The 15,449-nt window shown below is 49.8% G+C and overlaps 1 protein-coding gene and 1 long non-coding RNA gene across 2 annotated transcripts; one reads left to right on the top strand and one right to left on the bottom strand.

The window, feature by feature from the left end:
* Positions 1 to 4,281: 4,281 nt before the first annotated feature.
* Positions 4,282 to 8,133, bottom strand: LOC118248115 (uncharacterized). The gene is made up of 3 exons (XR_004778664.2): positions 7,908 to 8,133; positions 6,545 to 6,697; positions 4,282 to 5,983 (listed from the first exon to the last, which is right to left on the bottom strand). It is a non-coding gene; the product is annotated as an uncharacterized LOC118248115 (long non-coding RNA).
* Positions 8,134 to 12,063: 3,930 nt separating this feature from the next.
* On the top strand, positions 12,064 to 14,393 carry GPR27 (G protein-coupled receptor 27). Its single transcript, XM_035546956.2, has one exon. The coding sequence runs from the start codon at positions 12,196 to 12,198 to the stop codon at positions 13,336 to 13,338; it is 1,143 nt and encodes a 380-aa protein (XP_035402849.1). The 5' UTR covers positions 12,064 to 12,195; the 3' UTR covers positions 13,339 to 14,393.
* Positions 14,394 to 15,449: the final 1,056 nt, after the last annotated feature.

Here is a 15,449-nt window from a genome sequence, read left to right as displayed (position 1 = left end):
TTGTTTCTTGTTTACAGCAGTAAACACCAGGCCTCACAGTGGCACAAGGTACATCATGGGAACCTCAGATAACAGTAAATTAATCTGGTCGTGGAGGAAGGGCAATCACAGGATGCACTGAATTAGCACACGCAGCCCTTGCCTACAGACATTTCCAAGAAGTCGTGACACAGAAGCAGGAACAAGTCTCCTGAGGTGGAACTCACAAGGAGAAACAGTGGTGAGAATAACATCCTGATCCTGCGCAGTCTCCCCACGTTGCCAGCATGCCTTGAACAAAAACAATTTGGAGACTGAGTCCCAGGAAATTACTAGCACTTTTAAACAGATTTATGAGCTTTAATTAAAAATGTATTTCATTGATATTTGCCTCATATCTAGAATGTTCATTTTTAAAGAAACTCTGCTGATGCCATCTCCTGTGCTTTTGTACCTTCCCAAGCAGACCTACAATACACAAATTGTGTTACGGTGCAACTCCATATTCCAAGCCAGCACAGAGACAAGGTGACTACAGCTCACCACCACAGCAGGACTGCCTGTCTCTATCCCTTACTTACTTGTCCCATCCCAGCCACGTCCTCACTTCGCTTGCAGAATCTCTAGGCAAAGAAAAGATTTTCTGCCAGGAAAGGTCTTATAAAGCAGAACCAGGCAGCCAAGAGCAGGAGTCAGCAGGCAGATCAGATCAGCTGATTGCAGATGGGTAACAGCTGAAATGTTCCCAGGTAACCACTGGTGGGAAAGAAAAAAAAAAAAAAGAAAAAGAAAGGAAAAGGAAAAATAAAATAAAATAAAATAAAATAAAATAAAATAAAATAAAATAAAATAAAATAAAGAAAAGAAAAAAAAAGTGGAGTGGGAAATACCATTCTGGCCCACTCTGAGTGGGCCACTGCTTTCCTGCACTGAGTTTTAAGCACATGAACCTCTTTGCCACAAGGGTCCAAGTACTTTCATGCTGGGGCTATTTAAAGCTGAAGCAAGCACACTATAGCTGGAAGAAACACTGAACATAACTCTTTCCATGGTCTCACTTGACATTTAACACCCTGCCCTTATCATCCGTGCTGATCCCAGAGCCTTGGCAGCACCGGCTGTATCACACGTGCTTGAGATGTTATTTCCCTGCTCGGGTGGCTCTTTGCACAGTCCCTGCTCCCAGCTAGAGGGGAGGATCCCTGCAGCGTAACGTGACTGTGGCTGGAAGGGGCAGGCAGCCTCTTCAGACGTTCAGGACCATCCCTTCCCTTGCTGGCAGTTGTATAACATCGCTGTGGCAACTGCAATGCCTGCATGCATCAGAAATATTAGCAAAGCATTATGCTTATTTTAGCTATGTTTTAACACAGTTTGGCACCTGCAAGCGAGGAAGAGAACAAGCGCCATATGAGCAGTCATGTTGCGCTTCCACGCTGGAAGTCTCCCACGGCTATTTCCGAGGCGATAGGTATGGCACCTCAGCAAACACCCAGTAGATAACCTGTTTTTGTTTATTCGGTGCTCCTAATAAAAAAATAACCACGTGAAATGTTGGGAAAGACCTCTGCTTAGCCGAAGCTGGTCTTTTACTTCGAGCCAGAGCCAGCTGCAGCATAAAACCTTCATGGACTTGGGAGCTGGCTGGCACACAAGCCCTGGCTGCTGTGCCCAGCTGCTGCTGCCGGTGCCCCGCCGGCTCGCAGACTCAGCCAACAGCCATGAAATGTAATTTCTGTACCAAACGCTGGTGTCACGATCGCTGGCTCTTGAAACACTGCCTGTGACTTCAGAAGCATATTAAGTAACACAGGAGCTGCTTCTGATAGCTTCCCAGGAAGATAAACTGATCAACTGAAAGCCAAAGCAGAGGTGAGGAAGGGATTTGATTTGATATTTGCTTCCAAAGGCTTAAATAAATGTTTTTTAAAACCTAAAGCATGATATTAAAGTGTTGAATCCAAACGCTTTTGGCAAAAGCTCCCCCATCTAGGAATGACTTCATATCAGCCAAGCTGTTAAGCGGAGGTTGTCATGGAAACAAGTTATATTCAAATGATACGGCCAGAGATATACTGTATTTAGTGAGTTCTTCATTTGCTGCTTATTGGGAACATGTCAGAACTAAATGGTATTGCATAACTTTGTTTTGTTCAAAACAAACTGTCTCGCTGCCCCAGTTTTTCTGGCAGGCTTGAGCCCGGTCCTGCCTGGGACAGCAAGCACTGAGCACTGCTCCACGGGACGGGCTGCTCACCCCTCTGACTGCTGCAAGCTGCCGTCCACCAAAGGCATGAACCTACCCAAGCCAGTTGACACATCTGTGGACATCCCATAATTGTCCATAACCTCCTCGCAAACATAGGGCTACTATGAACTTTCTGTCTGTGAGTGACGCTAGAACAAATCTCAGGCAGGAGTATGTGCGTACTGAATTTCTACATCCACTTTTTTAGCTGTGGAGCTGTGAAAAAATTGCAGAATTTTTGACCCACATCCTAGGAGTAAAGGCCTATTTTTTATATATAAACAAAATTAGTTGCTCAAGTTAAAAAGCAAAACCAAATCACCTTTGGCCCAGACATTATATGTGGAAACTTCAGCCTGAAAAGTGAAAACAAAAATGAAGGACAAAAAAAAAAAAAAAACACTCCGAAATAACTCTAATAGGAACCACTGTGCAGCTTTTACACAGCAGCGTGCAAAGGAAAGTGTTTTAAACAATCTCACAAGGGATGGGGAAGTCCTGATTGCCCAACAGAAGCTGGCCAGTAAGTAAAAGTCAAACAAAAGTAAAACCTGACCCTTAAAGCTGTTGCATAACTGCATGCACTGTACAGCGCTGCACAGAGAGATGGTGGCATCTTATAACCTCCGGTTCCAGGGGCCTATGAAAATTGAATGGGAGCTTGCTCACTCCTGGGGCAGGTAATCCTACATTTCTCCAAGCTTTCTCTCTGTTACAGTTCATAAAGCAAAAAGCAAGGCCAAATAGCATCCCTGGTATGTGAAAAAGCAAGGAAAATCCAGTGAATATGCTCACAAAGAAGGCAGCACCAGCTCTCTACCTGCCGCAGATTACTGTGCTAGCTCAAAGGACATCAATCTTTCCAGGCAATTTGATGTATTGCAGAGTCACAGCCCTGCTGGTTACCATTGCTCATGAAGGAGGGTTCAGCCTGGTCCAAAGCCCTTTACAGTTAAGTAAAGGCATTTATTGAACTAACTATGCTTTACATTAGATCTTTTTTCTTGACCCAGCCATTTTTGGGGAGCTGAACTGGCCCATGCATCAGGTGTTAGACCTGAATTTCTAACTTAGCTTTGGATTGTAGGCTTCTGCTTTCATCCCTCCACCTTCCCATTCCCTCCACTTTTAAGGAATTGGATCTATCTTAGGTGCTAAAGAAACAAATGCCTAGCGAAGATGAGATTACAGGCAGAAATGAGAGAAACCTGACGGACCTCAAATCTGAGCTGCATTATACATTGGAAACAAGCTCCAAGCAGCTTTCCTTTCCTTATTTCCCAGTAAAATATCTGCAGTGTTTCACTTAGATATTGCTTCCCCAAACACGGCGATCCCAAAATAGCATCATCCACCATGCTATTCTGTGTTATACTAAATCAAAAAGAATGTTATTGGCACCACATCTGGCAGCTGCTTTGATGTGGAACATGAGATTAAATACTGATCTTTTTTTACAGGCAGCCTGGTGCACAGCTGAAGGAAACAATGTGCAAGAGTCGCATCCTACACACCGAGCAAACATGTTAGCCTGGACTGCACAGTAAGCCAGGGATGGAAAGCTTCACCTTGTATAGATATTGCAAGAAATATAAAAAATGTAAAATAGAAAAACATAGAAAATACAGTGGTTTTGGTTTTGTTTTAGCAGGTTTTATATTCACCTCTTGTACATTGTTAGTTTGATACTGCTCATAGAGGGTCAATGGACTTTCTGCATCACACTCCAGCAAATTCTGTACTCACTGAAGCCAGTAAAACCAAGGGCCCCTCTGGAAATGAACCACTAGAGGGAGACTGACTTCATACTGTGACATTGATCCTGCACCTCCAAAGACATCCAGCTCCAGATAAAAAGTGCTCTGTATAGCTCAGGTCAAAATTACTCCTTGTGTTGCTTCTTCTGAAATAAAATAAACTACTGGGTCACGTTTGGCTTAGTTGATGTGACTGAGAGAATGCCATGTAAATGAGATCAGGCAATCACATATTTTATTGTTTGCAAGAGAAGTGAGGACCAGTCTATTAAAAAACAACAACAAACAAACAAACAGAACCCACCAAAAAATATCCCAGCCGCTGAAAATACTAATGGCTGTATCCTAGCAACATCACGGATTCCTTGTGGACTTTGTTCTGGAGCCTACAGTCTTATTTCATCAAAATTATTGACTTTCTCAAAGTCTCTAAACAACCATCAAAAACCAGTTAGTGCTTAAAAAATACAAACATTTAATTAGTTGCATTAATAAGAAAAAAGAAAAGGAGCACTGCATGCTAGCACTCCCTTTTCATGGAGCTCAGTTTAGCTCCCTTTGGTGTCAAAATTTCCACTTTATTTATCGGCAACAGACCGCGTCCCTCCTTGGGGAAGAAAAGCTGCAAATGGCCTCAAAGAACATGGCAAATGGGGTTTATTTCCCAAGGTTGGACCCACGCATTGCGTGGATGAAATCCACACAGCTCTCCATAGCCCTTCCAATCACCGTGTCCTTTCTGTAAAGGTAAAAATTGCATTTAAATGCTATACAGAGGCTTTGTACTATGCACATTACCGATGCCTTTTTTTTTTTTCCTAAGCTTTGCTTTTATTTAACCACAACAATTTTTTCAAGACCACAGAAAATCTGAAATCCTGCTGGGTCTTCCCGAAAGGTTGTACCCTCCTCCTGCCAGGTACCTAATCCTCCCAAAATAAAAAACTTAGCACAAAAGGAACAACAACAAAAAAAAAAAAAAGGAGGAAAAAAAAAGGAGGGGGGGGCAGGGAGGAGAACGTCAAACAAATAAGCTGCTTGTTATCCTTAACAGCTTGCATGATGATCCGAGGAATCCTGGGGCATTTTGGCATTTAACTCAGGGCTTGGGTAGGCTCGGATTTTGGTCACAATTTTCACTTAGTTCCAGACTACATCACAGCTTTGCTGACAGTTTTTGTCTGTTATTTCAAGCTCTGCTTCAATAAGTTAGCAAGACCTTTTTTTCCAGAGAGAAAATGCTATTAAAGTAATAAATTCATTTTCATCAGGCTGCCTTAAAAGCTCAGTTGATAGAATAGCATGGTAAAAAATGTTTCTCACACTTTACTTAGCCCGCAAAGTTGGTTGAGATCCACAAACGCTCCCAAATTGCAAATCCTTTTTACGTGCTATTGCTATAGTTCACAATTAAACGATGAGCCTTTGTTGAAGAAGCAATTTAGACACAGAAGGGTTAGTTAGCGACTCTCAGTCCTTGAACATGAATCCAATGAAGGCTTGATTTTAATTCCAGACATCGAGCTGAATTGGTTTTACTGCTTCAGAAGTAGTTTGGGAAGAAGTTGAACCGACATCTGAGCACCTGTTCTGCTCCACTTAGGGTCACGGTAATATGCTGCGGTGATTAGCATCCCACTCCTACACCCCAGCAAAGGCTTCCTCTAAACAGACAGCAGCAGTTTACCTAAGAACTTAACACTGAACCAGTGCTCATGGACTCACTTATGCTGTTAAATCTTACAGTTTTAGTCACACGGAAAGTTTTTGCGTTGCTTGTCCTTTCCTTTCAACCATCCGTGTGTGGGGAAGGCAGCAGGAAAGGAGCGGGTGCCCATTTGCACAGTGCTGAGCTAGGAGAAAGTCCTTCTGGCTTCAGCCTGAGCTGTGCACCGGGTATAAATCAGGAGGAAAGGTAATGTATAAGGGCAACACAGCAGCAAAGACATCAGATCTCAGATTTTATTTCCTCAAGTTAAAAGATGGTATCAGAAGGTGTCTGTGTATGGAAAGAGCATCATGTTAGAAAAAAGCACAAACAGTATCACCCTTTGGAAAATTTATCATTTAAAAAAAGTGAAAATGAGAGTTGAGGTAGACTCTGTGAACAATTACTGGACACTGGAAGTGGGAGCAAAGTGAACCACTGCCAGCACCCGATGTCAGTGTGGAAAAACCTTTGGACAACAAGCATATTGGAAAATGTTAGAAAATGTTAGAAAAATATTATCTATGCAACTATGGTGCAAAATGCTTGCCTGAGCACTTTCTATAGAGCTATAAAGAAAAATAAAAAAGGAAAGAAAGAAAACAAAAACAACACTGTCTAATTGCAACTTAAGTCCTTATTTCATATGACCTTTCCTCACTAGAGGTTATATTGAAAGATTCTTACTGGTAAGCCCACTGTTGAACTGATGTCACCAACAGTGCAGGATCCCAGTACTAGCACCTCCAGTAACCCTCCCCGATGGTTACATTAATCCCAGCACTGCTCAAAAGGTAAGCAACCAAACAAAACACTTAGAGATGCATACGGAGTTTTTGCTCCTAGTTATACCTTGCGAGAGTGCTGCAGGGCCAATTTATACCCAGCTAATGCATAAAAGGTGGAGAGGTAAGATACATCACATCTGCTTGTCTCACCCACCGCCCGATCCAGTCACTCGGTGTCCCCAGGACAAAGGTGTGAAGTGCAACCCAGGCAGGTGGCCTGTAGCCAAGGGAAAAGGAAGAGAAGAAACAGGGGGCATGGGGGGATTCCCCCCGAAATTTTTGAGGAATGACTTCCTGTAATTTTCTATAACTGTGGGCCTGGAGCAGCCTCTAAAAGCTCCCGTGGAAAGCCATGATGCCGGTGACATTGCCTGCCTCGCTGCGGCTGTGCCTCGTGTCACAGGGGAGCTCTTCCACAAAAGCGCTGCTTCTGAGGAACAGCATGTCACCGACATGCAGAGGGTTACGTTTCGAAGAGGCAGCAAGGGAAGTGAGCACAAGGAGCTATTCTTCCCCTCTGCTTTTCTTCCCTCTCCATTGAGCAAACTCTTTCAAGACCAGCTCCCTCTGCAGAATTCTCTGAACTTCCAGCAAGTGGCACGCATGGAGGCATTCACAGCCATGATACCTGTGTCTGGTTATTTCCAGTCAAAATAATCTCCTACTCAATTACGGAGAAGAATAGCGAAACGCAGCCTGACTCACAATCACATGGGGGAGAACTGAGAGGAGTTGTTGGAGTTCAAAACGTTCAGCTCGCTGTGGAGGAGGATTAGTGCCGGTGTGGAAGTAGGCTGGCTCTCCCTGCAGCAGCACAGCGCTGAGGGATGGAAAAGACCCGAGTCCACTTCCCCGCTGTGCCAAATATACTCCTCCACTCCTCTCTCCTCCCTCCCCAAGAAAGCGTATGAAGTATTAGCCAGCCGGGAAGGAGCCCCTGCACGGTGTGATAGCTGGCTGTCAGGTAGTGCTCTTCCAGCCACACGCAGCTCGGGGACTGCTCGCCCGCAGAGTCGGCGCTGCCATGCAGCAAACCTGGATTCCGCGGGGATGTTAATACCCCCGCCCGCCTTGGTGTCATCTGTGCGCTTCGCACAAACACTTCTGTGAACGAAACGGCATCCCAAGCCCTTTGTGGTTGCTCTGCTGACCACCAACCCGCACTCCCTCAGCCCGATGGCAGTCCCCAGGGCCCCATCCCCGACCTGACATCCGGAGCCTCTGCAAGCAAGGAGTAGGACCAGAGGTTTTCACTCTTGTTTCAAAGCTGCCCTCACTCTTTGGTGGTGTGTAACGTGGCTGTGCCCTGCTTTTACAGAGGGTAAGCATGACTCCTGTGCAAAGCAGTTATTTTAGGTAGTAGTGCAAATTTTGCAGGCTTAAAACTTCTCACACTATTTTCACATTAGCCAGTGCCCAAACATTACCTTAATGTGTCATTTCTCTGCTCTGCCGCTGTCACCAAGCATTATCATGATCCTTGTAAACACCCACAAAACTGCCTCATTATCTTCTCGCGCTCCCTCCTCCCTCGGCAGCGATGAGCGATGGCCGTGGCGATGCCGATGCCGTTCCCAGGGCTGCAGCCTCGCTGCGCGCTCCCGCTCCCCCTTCTCTCTCCAGGGCTCTGCTCTCTCTCATCGTGCAGTCAGATTTTAAGTTCCCCTGGAAAAGGGAGAGTTTTTTGTTTTGCTTCTGTAGCATCCTGCCCCTGACTCACATAACACAAATAATGAATGTCACAAAGAGTTGTCTGGGACTCGCAGCGAGTTGGTAAGGAGGGTCCAGAGCTCTCCTGTGCACTCTCAGACTCAGGTCCCTGTTCTCCTTCGCTGCTACAGACAGACCTTTGCATCTCCTTGGTTGCTCTGCCTGGAAACTTCTCCTTGCCCAAACTGTACATGATGGCGAAATTGCCTGGGCTGCCTGCTCGCAGCTGCCCCACTTCCCAGCAGCGTCTCTGCCACGGCAGGGGCTCGGTTCCAACCTTCGGGCATATCCCAACATTTCCTGCCTCTTCTCTTAGATCACTCAGGAGGTAACATTTTGATTTTTGCCACAGTGGTACCCAGGGACACAGGGTATTGCTCTTTCCAGAAGCATTATGCAGAGCTCCCAGGTGCAAGAACACAAGTAACACCAACAATAATAAATAGCAAAGAGCTCAGTAAGAAGACCAGGGACTGGTGGAAAAAGGCAACACGCCGCAGTATTTTCTTTAAGGTTCTGCGTTTCAGCTGCCTTTCTCATTTGCGGCAGGGAGCACAGAACGTGAAGAGGCAGCCAATTCAAGCAAAGCACATTGAAAGGTCAGAGGAACCCATCTAGCTCGTGCAGCACCATTTTGTGGGCAGAGAATAGCTCTTCATTAAACTCGTTCTGTGGAAGTGATTGGAGTGAGAAAGGGAAATAGCTTAACACGCTCATTACAATCTCTGGAAATTAACTGTTCCCCACGACTGCTGCGACGGATTTGGCTCGTGTCTGGCTGTGCCCAAATCAATGTACACCTTGTATTGTCCATCCCTGCCTGGGCACAGGGAAGTGAGAGCCGGGGTTTCGGTGCCGTGCTGTGTCCAGGCCATGCCAACTCCTCACGCCTCCCCAGGCATCCCGGTGCCTGCTGGAAGAGCTCCACAAGCAGCTTTGCGAGGAGGGCACTAAATATCCCAGCTCTCATTTTTGGGCCACGGAGCCAGTTCCAACCTGCAGGTACTGTAAACGTGACACTGCCCAAACGTCTGAACGGAGACGGAGCCTGGGCGAGGCACTTGCTGGAGCCCGGAGGGTCTGACACAGAGGACGTGAGGCACCCCAAGGCGTGGGCATGTCCTGTCCGCATCAGCACCGAGCACCTGGCTGGGCTCTGGGGTGTAACGGGTGGTTACTGTGGCCGCTCTGCCCGACCTCAGCCCCTCGGGGACGTGAGGAGCCTACTCCTACGAGGACTGTTATCCCCCCAACTGCCCCTTATTTTCCCATTCCTTTTAGCTGTTCCTATAGCACTGCACCTCTCCGCAAGCTGCACGAGGAAACCCCACGTCCCTGGCTCGCACCCTACAGCGCCGTACAGCAGCACCATCACAGGAGCAGCCGGGGGAGATGGATGAACCACGGAGCCCCACCAGCCCTCCCCTTGCTACAGGTGGGAGAAAGATGAGCTAGCAATTTGCTGCCGACCTGGCAGGATAGCAGTGAATTACGGCAGCTCCCGAGCCAGCTCAGCTGCACTGGCGGGCGTTCAGCGAGAGGAGAAGCCCTCCCGCGGGCACGGAGGAGGGAAGCAGGTGTGCTGCTCCCTTTCGCTCGCTTGATCTCAGAGATGGCAGAGCTCACGGAGGCCATAAGGTCTCCTCTGCTCCTCCGAAGAGCCACGCACCCCAAAGACAACCGGTCCTGGAGCTTGGGCTTGGCCAAGCGCTCGGGCTGCTGGCACCCCGATGTGGGAGCGTCCTGTAACCCGGCCCTGCCTCGCGCTGGGCACAGCCCAGGCTCGAGGTTCCCCGTGTCCTCCAGAAAGGCTGCTCCCGGTGCCAGCTGCCGAGGGGACACCACGCACCCGATGCTCGTCACTGCCTGCCGCAGCGATGTGAGAAACGCCTGGGAAATCGCACAGAGCGCTGAACAACCCGTGGGCAATTCCCTGTCACAGTACAACCTCGGTGCAAATGAGAAACCTAACAACTGAGAACAGCTCAGATGTGCTGGTAGGACGCAAAAAGCAGCCTCAATTATCTGCCTTTTTTATCTTTTTTTCCCCTTTCAGGATTTCTTTGCTCTCTGAATGCTAGCAATAAATAGCAGATTAAAAACCTGACCCATGGGCGAGCGAAGTCCTGCATGTGATGGAGATCTCAACCAAACTTTGGGCCAAAGTCTGCTGTTGGTCCCACCAGCGTCTGGACACCGAGCTGAGCTCTGGGCAGCCGGTGGCACGCCTGAGGCCAGCGCCTGGCCCCTGGCAGGCCCAATGGAGACTTTCTGCAACCAGCCAGCAAGCTCTGGGGCTGATGCAGCTTTTGGGGCTGATGCAGACGATTTAATTGCTATCGTTTCTGGAATAATGCTGAATTTACTGATGGCTTTTAATAGAACGCTTGAAAGCGTTTCAGACTTGCCCTTCACAGGAGGCCATGAAGGAAATTCAGTAGCAGTGCAATAATTGCATTAGCATCTCCAGCGCCCAGGGCCGCGGGGCGGTGTGTGCCTTGCAGGGCGCACGGAGAGGCCTTGCCCTAAATACACAAGGATGGCAAAGTGGGAGAGAGAGGACAAGCGCCTGCATCTCACCGGCCTGTGCTAATTAAACTGCTCATTGTGAACCCGCACCAAGAGTGCAGGGGCAGCAGCGCTGTGCAAGTCAGGCCAAAGGCATCTACCCGGTGCGTAGAACCCACCCCCAGCTCTCCCCGTGCCCCATACAGAATTGTGCAATCATAAAACTCAGCCCAGGAGCTGGGCGAGCCCCTGCACAGCGCAGAAACACAGAAAGCATCGATGTGGCTTAGTGACATTTTGCTGTCTCCCCTCCCTTTCTTTTTAGGAACCCATGTCAGACCCCAAATGTCAGCGTTCTGACTTGCAGAGGCACCTTTTTCTTGGCGCGCACGCTGAGATGTCCGTATGGGAGCTCGCTGCAGAGCTCCGTCCCCTTCAGCCCCCCAGCACAGCGTGCCTGGGCGCTCAGCCGCAACAGGCACCGACTCCTGGGCTCGCTTCCCCTGCGCACCACCCTTGGGGCTACCCAAATCCGGCCAAACCACACTCGCGGCTGCGGCACGGGCAAGATGTGCATCCCCCTGCCCCACGGACACGCTGCAGCAGTCTGCCTATACGGCAGGTCCCAGCGGGCACGTCCGCGGGTGCGCGCCCACCTGGGCCACGTGCCGACCTACACCCGTCACTTCACCCCCGGGTGCACCCCCAGGCGGCTCCTGGGGACCACCTGGAGGGCGGTGACCCCACATCCCCATCCCACAGATCCCGTGCCACCCCATCCCATCCCACCCCGTCCCATACATCCCATCCGATCCCATCCCACACCATACATCCCATCCCATCCCATCCCGTCCCAACCCACCCCGTCCCTCCCCTCCCTCCCTCCCCAGCCCCGCCGCAGCAGCGGGACCTCCGCACCGCTCCGCGCCGCTGCGCGCCCGCCGGAGCCCCGCGCTGCGCAGGGGGCGGGGGGAAGGCGGAGGGAGGGAGGGAGGGAGGGGAGGGGAGGGGAGGGGAGGAGAGGGGAGGGGAGGAGGGAGGGCCGGGCGGACGGACGGACGGACGGGCGGACGGAGGGAGGGGGCTTTACCCCATTGTCCTCGCCGGGAGCCGGGCACCGCCGCCGCCGCGGGCAGGCTCGGCCGCCCCCCGGCCCCGCAGCAGCTGGCTGGGCGGCGGTAAAGGCGCGGGGGGGGCTCCGCACCGCTCCCGGCCCCCAGCGCCCCCCTGCATGGGGCGGCGGCGGCGGCGCGGGGCGCGGCCCTGAGGGGGCGGCGGAGCCGCATGGCCCGGGGGGAGCCCGGCGGCAGCGCCGCTCCTCGCCCGGGGGGCGGCGGCGGCGGAGGAGGAGGAGGAGGAGGAGGAGGGAGGCCGGGGAGGAGGCCGGCGGCGGCGGGCATGGGGGCGCCGGGCGGCGGGGGGGGTCTCGGTGCGCTGCCGCGGCGCTGAGCCCCCGGCCCTGCTGCGAGGAGGAGGAGGAGGAGGAGGAAGGACCCGATGGCGAACAGCAGCGAGCTGGGGAGCAGCAGCAGCCCGCACCTGCCCAGCGCCGGCGGCCTGCTGAGCGCCTCCGGGCTGAAGCTGGCCACGCTGGGCTTGATCCTGTGCGTGAGCCTGGCGGGCAACGTGCTCTTCGCCTGGCTCATCCTCAAGGACCGGCACCTGCACCGCGCCCCGTACTACCTGCTGCTGGACCTCTGCCTGGCCGACGGGCTCCGCTCGCTGGCCTGCTTCCCCTTCGTCATGCTGTCGGTGCGCAGCGGGGCCGCCTGGCCCCACGGGCCCCTCAGCTGCAAGGTGCTGGCCTTCCTGGCCGTGCTCTTCTGCTTCCACGCCGCCTTCCTGCTCTTCTGCGTGGGGGTCACGCGCTACATGGCCATCGCCCACCACCGCTTCTACGCCAAGCGCATGACGGGCTGGACCTGCCTGGCCGTGGTGTGCATGGTGTGGACTCTCTCCATGGCCATGGCCTTCCCGCCCGTCTTCGACGTGGGCACCTACAAGTTCATCCGGGAGGAGGAGCAGTGCATCTTCGAGCACCGCTACGTCAAGGCCAACGACACGCTGGGCTTCATGCTCATGCTGGCGGCCGTCATCGCCGCCACCCACCTGGTCTACATCAAGCTGCTCTTCTTCATCCACGGCCACCGCAAGATGAAGCCGGCCCAGCTGGTACCGGCCATCAGCCAGAACTGGACCTTCCACGGGCCGGGGGCCACGGGCCAAGCGGCTGCGAACTGGACGGCTGGCTTTGGCAGGGGGCCCACGCCGCCCACCCTCGTGGGCATAAGGCAGGCCACCCACAGCCAGATCAAGAGGCTGCTGGTGCTGGAGGAGTTCAAGATGGAGAAAAGGCTCTGCAAGATGTTCTACATGATCACCTTGCTCTTCCTGCTCCTCTGGTCCCCCTACATCGTGGCCTGCTACCTGCGGGTCTTCATTAAGGCCAGCTCCATCCCCCAGGTCTACCTGACCACCTCCGTCTGGATGACGTTTGCCCAGGCTGGGGTCAACCCCATCCTTTGCTTCATCTTCAACAAGGAGCTCAGGGTCTGTCTCCGAGCCCACTTCCCGTGCTGCCAAAGCATCCAGAGCACCCAGGGCACCATCCTTTGCGATCTCAAGAGCTTTGGGATGTAGGGGGGCTTTTCTCAGTCTAAAAAAGAAAGGTGGACATCATTTTCCATGTTTTTGCATATGGTCTCGAGAGAGTGTTACCTGTGGGGGATGTACTAAACCACCACCCAGTACCCAAACCTTAGGCTGTAAGAAGCTATTTTATTTATTTTTCTATATTTTGCGTATGCTCTCTTCAGAACATAAAGATTGCTGTCTATGGGAACAGGTACTCGAGCAGAACACCCCCAAACCTTAGGCTGTAAGAAGCTGTTTTTCTTTGTGATTGTGTGGTTTTTAAAAACAAAACAGGGCTCCAAGTTTCTGGTCTTGCTTCTAATGTTTCTAGACATGATTCCAACAGATACGGATTAAGGCCATGACATTTTTTTTTCCTATTCCTGTCTGTTTTGATAAAGGCTTAACAATTTTACTCATGTAATATTTGATAAAGGCCAAGACAATTTTATACTAAAGTTATTTTTGATGACCTCAAGAGGTGTTGTTTTATTATTATTTGACTTCCAGTGAAGAACAAGAAGAGGACATTCCTAATGTGGTCAGAAGTCAGTTTTTGGTGGGAGCTTTGGGTTCATTCATTCTCAAATGGTTTGAGTATTTGAAGCAGTTATAACTTTTGCTTGACATGCAAACAGTGTAGAACTAATTTAAATTTTCTTGTTGCACTATTCATTTGGTAATATTTCAGAACTATTTGTGAAATGTGATTTTAAAATACCAACTTTAAAAATAATCAACTATAGCAGTTTTTAAAACCTAGATTGAAATTCATATTTTACTGCCTTTATAGGAAGTTATCTACAAACCTGGGTAATACTTGTACATTTTGACTGTTTTCTTTAATAAAATATTGAAAACTTTTACTGTATGTAATTGTTTCAGAATGGCAGCATTCTGCTTTTGCTGACAAATAACTTATGTATATGGAAGGTTGTATGTCTTGTGTCTGAGTAGATTTCACAGCCGAAGTTATTATGGACAAGCACAATCCTTATTTGCTGTTAGATCTCAATTTAGGTGTTTATACCAATAAAAGTGACTGATGCTATTTTTAAGAAGACTTAAGTTCATGATGGGCAACAGGTTTAAATAGTGCAATTCTCTCTGTCTACTGAAAGCAAACTTCTGTTTTAGCTAATTGCTCCTCTGTTAATGATAGACAAGAGCAGATAATTGTGGATCAGTAATTTTAGTTGGCAAAGCAGTTCTGTAACATGGTGGCTTGGTTGATGCTGTATTCATTTGTCAACTCTTAACGGGTAATTTAAGTTTAATAAGTGTGGCATTTTGACTTGCTTCATCGTTCTAGAAAAACTTCTTTGAAAGCACTTTAGCTGGCAGCCTGATGGCAGGATCCTGACACAACTTTTTTAGCCGTCTCAGGAAGCCGTGCCTGACGTGCTTGCTTTCAGATGTATCATGTAACATTTAACAAACATCGATCATCGCAGTTCTGTAGCCAGTCGCACACAAAATGACAGAGATGAGCTCAATTTCCATGAAGAAATTGCGTCTGTGCTGAGAGCATTTCTGCAGAGAGTAGTCCAAAGTCGTTAGACGTCAGCGGAGACATAGCTGTAGTGACTGCGGCGCGAGCACAGCAGAGATGTGCGTGACAGCTGGAGCAAGAGGGGGCAAGGTGGCAGCTGCAGGGAATAAAACCAGGCACGGCCTGTGGTTTGCTGTCCTGCCTTTTCTCCTTACCTCCTGTAACTCAGATTTGAACACCACAGAGGCAACCTTTCTTGAAGGAGAAGTTTGCAGTTCGAGCTTTCAGTGTAACCGCAGAGAAGGTGGGCATGGGCCAGGAGCAGCAGTCTTAATGATAATTTCCAAAGCTGTTAGTGAAAATGCATCTGGGTATCGAAGGAAAGCTGTCAATACCTTCAGATCACAACAGAAGTTGGCTCTCAGTGCTAATTAAATTTTCATCCTCAGAAGCTGGATCACAGCTTAGTAAATCTTGATGAGTAATCAGGTAGAGTTGCATTATGGAGATGTACATGCAAGGCATCAGTGCTGTTACTGGGAATTGTATTCCAAGTATCCCTTTCATGCCTGTTTTAGGTCTTTTCAGTGGAATTCCAACTTTTGCAGAGTCGTATTTTCTTAAA

This window comes from Cygnus atratus, chromosome 10, assembly GCF_013377495.2.
Source record: "Cygnus atratus isolate AKBS03 ecotype Queensland, Australia chromosome 10, CAtr_DNAZoo_HiC_assembly, whole genome shotgun sequence".
NCBI classification, from domain to species: domain Eukaryota; kingdom Metazoa; phylum Chordata; class Aves; order Anseriformes; family Anatidae; genus Cygnus; species Cygnus atratus.
The sequence above is the reverse complement of the archived record's forward strand: the minus strand, read 5'-3'. Positions and strand labels throughout refer to the sequence as shown.

What these genes read in the sequence shown, in the direction of transcription:
- GPR27 (XM_035546956.2), top strand. Translation starts at nt 12,196, where the DNA reads ATGGCGAACAGCAGCGAGCTGGGGAGCAGCAGCAGCCCGCACCTGCCC.